Source organism: Kryptolebias marmoratus, linkage group LG7 (assembly GCF_001649575.2).
Source record: "Kryptolebias marmoratus isolate JLee-2015 linkage group LG7, ASM164957v2, whole genome shotgun sequence".
NCBI classification, from domain to species: Eukaryota; Metazoa; Chordata; class Actinopteri; order Cyprinodontiformes; family Rivulidae; genus Kryptolebias; species Kryptolebias marmoratus.
In genome coordinates, this window is record NC_051436.1 from 9,702,578 (window position 1) to 9,709,493 (window position 6,916).

A 6,916-nucleotide genomic window follows, 5' to 3' on the forward strand; every position below is an offset into this window, starting at 1 on the left:
GTAATCATCAAAATTAAACGAAATAAACATTTGAAATATATGAGTTTGTATGTAATGTATGAATATAATATACAAGTTTCACTTTTTAAATGGAATTACTGAAATCAATCTACTTTTTCATGATATTCTAATTTTATGACCAGCACCTGTATACGCCACCATTTTTCCTCGTCAACAATTAGAGCTCATCTTCGCCGCCGTTCTTCCAAACTTGTGTCTTCCTTCAGCAGGTTAAGTCTAAACTGCCCCCGCTGAGGTGAGATAATGACTGCATAGCCAGAATCAATCCCGGGAGTGCATCAAAAGCGGAAGTGCAGGCAAACATACAAAGCGAGTAGCCTGTTCCAACTACAGGAGATCGATGCGAGGGGTAAGTGCTCGAGAGAAAACAATGGCTTTCGCCATTGTGAAGCAGCAAAAAGGCTCCGGAGTTTAAAAAAAGAAACGCCTGGAAAATCTGCTGTGAGCAAAATTGGCTTTGACCCCCTCCCCAATCACATTTCTGCGCGTATGAACCGCCGCATCATAAGCGCTTCAACTTTCCACACCTACCATAGGGTTCGCTCCCAAAAAAGCCGTAATGAATATTAGGAACCTCGCACAGTGATGAATCTCGACAGAGGGGACCGGATAAAAAGCACAACCTGTTCGTGGGCCTTTGGGAGGCTTCATCATGGTTCATTTCCTGAAGCAGTTGGTGGACTCTATTTATAGGCCGGCACACTCGTACCAGTTAATCCTGCACCGGGCTGCCAGCCGCCTGCCAGCTGGCACAGAGGCTTGCACTTGCGTGTGGCTGCGCAGGAAGGTTTGGGGGGAGAGAGAACGGCGACAATCTACATTAACGACCAACGACCGAGGGAGGCATTTACCTCGCGCGGCTAATTGGTAAACACGCTCTTCCACGCGTGACCTTTCAACAACCTACCTGCCTAAGATCCGGATACCAAATATTTACATTGTGTTTGTGTTGTTAAAACAGATTAGAATGGAGTTGCTCCTTTAGAATTTTGTTTTTGTTTAAGAATGCATTCAGAACTTTCGGGGAAATAAAAAAAGGTTGCAGTTTTTTGTTGTTTTTTTTTGTCACAAAGCAGTTATCGGTGACTAAATGGACACAAATGAGATTAGTTCATAGCATAAATGAGAGAATAATTATCTGTGAATCTGCATTAAAGGTAATTAGCAATTCCAATGAAGCAGATTAAGAATGGGGTAACATTTTGCTAAGTGTCATTAGGGACAAAGGCAGACAAATAACACTTTTTTTTTCCTCCGTTCTACACAAAAGGGGTTATGCGGCGTGCATGCTAATCCAGGAAGCATTACTGCCCAGCAACAGCAAGAATCAGGTATCGTTTTTGACATTAGGTTTATTGGAGACGTAGGGGAATCAAGGTTGACATTTTGAGCTGGAGGGCCTTACAGAAGAAAAAAGGTAAAACAGCATATAGGGCCCCTTCACATTGGATAACAACCCTACAATGCCTTCGGTGACCTACATGACCTGTTAAACAATGGATGGATTGTATCAGATATGAAGACATTCAATGCCACTATGCTCTTAACACTCAAATAAGTGTTTGCCAGCTATTTCCCATGTCCTTATCAATTATATAAACTGAATGTATGCAAAGTGACAACACTTATACATTCGTTGTAGCCTACGTTATGAAATATTTACATGAATCATTGATACAATTATGATAGAGACGATAGAAGAAAATATATCACGATAAACACTTTTCTATTGTCCCCACGATATGTATCGTTATATCGCCCAGCACTAGGACACACCCTGTGTAAATAAGCTGCAAATGTCACAAACCAAGCATCAGGCTGGAACCCAGAGGGGAAGAGAGAAGTTGGAAGGCCAGAAGCAGACTTGGAGAAAACATTATGGGCGGAGGCGAAGGAAGCTGGACTGACGCGGGCCTAACTGAGGATGATGACCAGGTCAGGGTCCGCTGTGAGGTGTGATTACGATTCTATGCTCCCCAAGGACTTTACAGGAATAACTAAGCTAAATGTCATGATCACTGTTGTTCATTAGGCATGAGACCAGCGAGGTCAGTCCCAACGAAGCCACACCAGAGCATGCGAGCTCCAAATCATAGCTATGCTGTCCCCACGCTCCACCCAGGAGGCCCCGATCCGCTGCAATCATGACGATAAACTACCACAGCCTCACTGCAAATGTTTCGGACGTGCTCAGAAACCTCGACGACCCGTCACATCCGAGCACAGATAACGTGGAACCCACTGCGACCTAAAGACTTCGCCGAGACCTTGCCAAAAGCCACCCAAGCAGGGTCAGCATTGGTTATAACGGAGGGCTATACACACAAACCCTTCATCTCCCGCCTTATTCAAATGAACTCCGAGTCATGGATTAAGACGGCCAGCTTGCTCGGCCCAGCGGCTGACAGACTGAGACAGCGGCTGCGTCTCAGACGTTGACTACAATAATCCAGAGATCTTTTTTAAAACTGACCCGCAGAAATAACAAAGGACGCCGCCCCCCCTTCTCCTCAATTTTATCTGTAAAAGTGACCGAGGCAGAGGAATTTCTGTGATTCCAACTGTCAGTTGGCGGTGGCAGCCATCTCAAATTGGGTTGAGTTCAAAGGTTTAATCGGTTGTATGCACAATAATTACACACACAAAAACACCATCGGCCTTTTTTGTCTTCGGCAGCAGGTGATGAGGATCATTTTGCAAAATTTCTGTTTTAGTGTAGAGAGAGGATGTAAAGATGTTCACGTTTTAAATTTGGGTTCTGTGGGAAGGTTAACTTATAATATCTTACCTTTTATAAATAAATCTTCGCCCAATCTTAATTTAGGAAACGGAGTTTAATTCTGACCGGATGAATGCATCAAAAGTTCGTCTGAACTCGGCCTAAAACGACTCTAATCTCCCAGTTTTTGTAGCGGCTCACGCAAACGCTATTTCATAAACCTTCTCAGCGTCATCGGTTTCGTATTACACAGTTATTTACAGTTCATTGGGGTGGCAAATAACAGCAGGAGCAGCTAACTGTAGCACTTTCGACGCAACCCCGAGGAACTTTAAGCTTAACTTTGTACTGCAAACTTGACAGCGATGCAAAAGTTTATAAGAAAGCTTTTTCGTGAATTTGTGAATTTTGGAGATTCGAGTTGTTTTAAGATAACAACAACTGACTCTGGGGTCTTGGCTGTGTTCGGACTAGCCATTAGCTCATCAATGTGTCAATTAAACAACTTCTCTAAACTGAAGTCGCTCAAAAAAATTAAAATAAAAAGTAAAAAAAAACGTCTACAACAGGTATTATTGCTCTTAAACTTTGCACAGAATCCCATTTTAAAAGATCTGAACAATTCCCGTTTCCTGACACGAACCTTCGTAGGAACAATTATAGAAATAAGACAGACTCCTTTTATTGTTGTACAGTTTTACCTGGCTGTCATTGATTTGTTTAAAAAAAATAATAATAATAAAACTCCCTAACGACCTAACTGTGGTGAACAGCACGAGAGCAAACAATTGTTCGTTAAAGAAAATTCAGCACCGACTGAAAATATTCCAAATTGTTTCCTACTTTCTCAGATATTCTTTCTCTTGTGTTGCTTTTTTTTTCTTTTTTTTAAAAAAAAGGACAGATGGAAAATAAAGAAGCTATGATAGAGAAAAATATACTGTTAGAATTTCTGTTGTTGTTTCATGGCTACCTAAATAACGTGACAAGATTCTTACAGGGAGAACTATTTCTGTATAAAAGGAAAAGAAAGAAAGAAAAAAAAAAAAAAAAAGAAAAATCGCTGGTGGCCTTCAAACTAACTGAACCGATGGACCCTTTTAATATGAAAACATCTGCCGGTACAACGTAACCGAACCTTTAGAACACCAGGTCTCCGCGGTCATTTGCTTGGAGTTCCAGGTCTTGTTTTGAACTTTTAAAACGATTCGAATGGAGTCGGAAAGAGTACTGGAGTGTGAATCTCCGGCATGTGACTTACCTGCCATCTTTGTTGTTGTCCAGTAGTTGGAAAAGGCTGGTTACGGAGGTATTCTGGGGCCTAAAACCTACAAAATAAACCAACAGATATGAGAGGCGTGACGGCGACCTGGGCAAGAAGTAACAGCTTGATTAAAAAGACATCGGCGATATCAGCACTGATCTGTTTCAATACAAACTTAAAGAGTTGGGGATAAAAAAAAAAAAAAAAAAAAAAAGGGAAACGGGTGGTGGTGGTGGTGCACAGAGCTAAAGCTGGATTTAAAAATACGAGGGAAGAGAGAGGGCAATCAGGCAATGAGTCAGTCGTGCTGCGCGAGAACATTTGCTTTCACTGTAGGGGGAAAAAAAAAAAAAAAGCGCGTCAGAGTCCAGAATGCAATCAGGAGGCTTTGTGCCGTAACGGCTGCTATGACAGTGATTTCCTTCTCCTCCGTTCATGTTCGGGAGGCGGATGAAAAGGAGATGCAAAAACTTCCTAAGCGCCGCCGCCAGCCGCACCCCCCTCACCGGCGAGCATGTGACCTCCAACTGATTCGCGTTGTGAGGCGCATTCATTGGGAGCGGGAGGGAGGGGGAGGGGGGATCTCTGGCGTTCGGCGCCGAGCGTCTCCCAAATCGTCGGCTGAGCGGCGAATGTAAAGGGGGCGAAGCGATTGGCCCCCCGAAGTCTGAGGGGGGAGGGGGGGGGAGCACTTTACATGATGCTAATTGCACATCCGCCGCAATTACCTTTCCGCTCTAATTACAGAAAAAGCTAATTGCGAAATTAGCCTTTTCCCTTTTTCCTGCCTCGGCGTACAGTAGTGAGAGCCTAAACAGAGCGCGTGACGTGGAGAAGACAAACAAAAAGAGCGACACCTGATTTTGTAAATTCAGCTAAGCTTTAAACGCACGTTCAGTGAACCCTGAAACCTCGCATCGCCAGAGTTTTAAATGATCTGGCGCGATCCGTTAGCGCTCAGACTATCTGTTGAGGACGACTCTGAGCTACTGCCACACCAGATTTTAGCTCCATTTCCGTAAAACGAACTGAATTAGAGCCATTTTCGTGCTCGCCGAGATCGCTGAGCTGTGGCGACTGTCTTGAACTGGACTGACTCCAAAAGTGAATCAGCTGTCGACGTGCACCCAGCGGTTATTTTCCGAGAGTTTTGTTAAAATCCATGCAGTGGTTTGTGAGATATTTCGCTAACAGATGGACGCCTGGTGGCAGGCCATAAAAAGCCGGCCCGTTTCGAGTTTTTAAAGGTGCGACTATATGACGCGATGACTCAAAAATGTCAAGAAAGAAGCCCTCTGCTGCTGACTAAGGGGGAAAAAAATAAATAAAAATCACTAATGTCTTGCAATACACACAGCATCTGTCATATTAGTGGCCCATTCTTTTGTTCGAATGGCTTTTTATTCCCCACCTAATGTTCGATATTCTCAGCCCCCCTTCAACTTTGTGTAAAAAAAAAAAAAAAACAGAAAAAGGAAGAGAGACGGTCTCATCCCTCTCTTGACTGCAAAGCCACAGCTTTGAAAAACAACCGTGAGGAGGATGGATGCAGGAGGGCGGGCAGAGGGGGGGAAAAATAAAAAATAATAACATAAATAAAAAAAGAAGATTGAGCGGATGTAGGAAGTAAAAGGTAAGAGGAAAATAAAAAAGAGAAGAGGAGGAGGAGGAGGAGGTGGTTGAAGACGCTGGCTCTTTAGGCCGGTGGCACATATAGGAGGCTATGTTTACTAATGGACACCATCAGTCATCCACCCATGTTGCCGTGGCGATATCAGAGCGCGCAAGTAGAAATAAGAGCGGAACATCCAGAACGGAGAAAATGGAACATATCAGCAGGAGTCTGCAGATCTATGGCTACCCTACAGACAATGTTATCCACTCAGAGATGCCCCCCCCCCCCCCTCCCTCCCTCCCTCTCCCGCGGCACTCCAAGGCAAAAGGAAACGTATGTTTTGCTGTCTTTCATACACCGGGAGCAACGTTCGAGAGGAGGAAAAATTACCTCTTTGGATGAATAAACCGCAATAAAAAAAAAAAAAAATCAAAACAGACCGGAGAGCTGCGAGCTCTTCGTTTACGGAGCAGAATCGAAGAAGTGTGTGTGGGGGGGGGGGGATAAATAAATAAATAAGTAAACTGAAAATAAACATTTTAACTTAAATGTCACCTTTAACGGCGAGGGGGCTTCGTGACTCAGACGGTGCGTCGCGCTCGGCAAGCTCAGAGGCGCGGGAAGGAGCGTTAAAATAAATAAATAAAAATAAACAAATAAGTCAGCAGTTCGAGTTTGTTTACACAGTTGCGATGACGGTTGCTGGAGCCGAGTTGCGCAGAAGTTTGCCCGAAAGGTTGCTCTGAAAGCTCGAGCAGGGTTTGCTTCCCGGCGTGCTTCGCGAAATCCGAGGAAGCGAACGCCGCGGCTCAGCTGGGTGTTCCTACAAACAAATGGGGGGTTTTTTCCGTAGGTTCTAATAAACTTATGTTACGTGTGATTTGTGCAGCACGTGCCCAATTGTGATTCGAGTTTCCTTGAATCACCGTCGTCGTCGGTTAAAGGAGCGATAAACGGCAGACACGGTTCTTTCTCAGAATCCTGTAAACGTATGTGCCGCATACCAAAAGGGAGAGGAGGGAAGAAAAAAAAAATAAAAGTAAAAAAAAAAATAAAAAGGCTTAGATTGCTTTTCTGTCAGGTCTAATATCCCCAGCTCTACATAGTTCTATCCGCCCCCCACCACCACACACACACACACACACACACACACACCGTACCACACATCGCGCTGCCAGAAACTAATTTTCTTTGAGGGTACAAATAACCTGGTCCTTTTAAACATCTCAATAAGTGCGCGCGAAGCCCCGGAGACACGTCTGGGAGCTGGCGGCGCTGAGGACGGGAGGGGGGGGGG

At 44.3% G+C, this 6,916-nt stretch overlaps 1 protein-coding gene across 1 annotated transcript in view; it reads right to left on the reverse strand.

Moving 5' to 3' along the window:
• The window catches only part of LOC108234858 (glucosidase 2 subunit beta), a 157,359-nt gene that overhangs the window by 130,889 nt on the left and 19,554 nt on the right, over window positions 1-6,916 (reverse strand). The window contains exon 7 of the mRNA XM_017414403.3: window positions 4,002-4,068. Coding sequence (XP_017269892.1) covers window positions 4,002-4,068 — 67 coding nt within the window. The remainder of the gene's footprint in view (window positions 1-4,001; window positions 4,069-6,916) is intronic.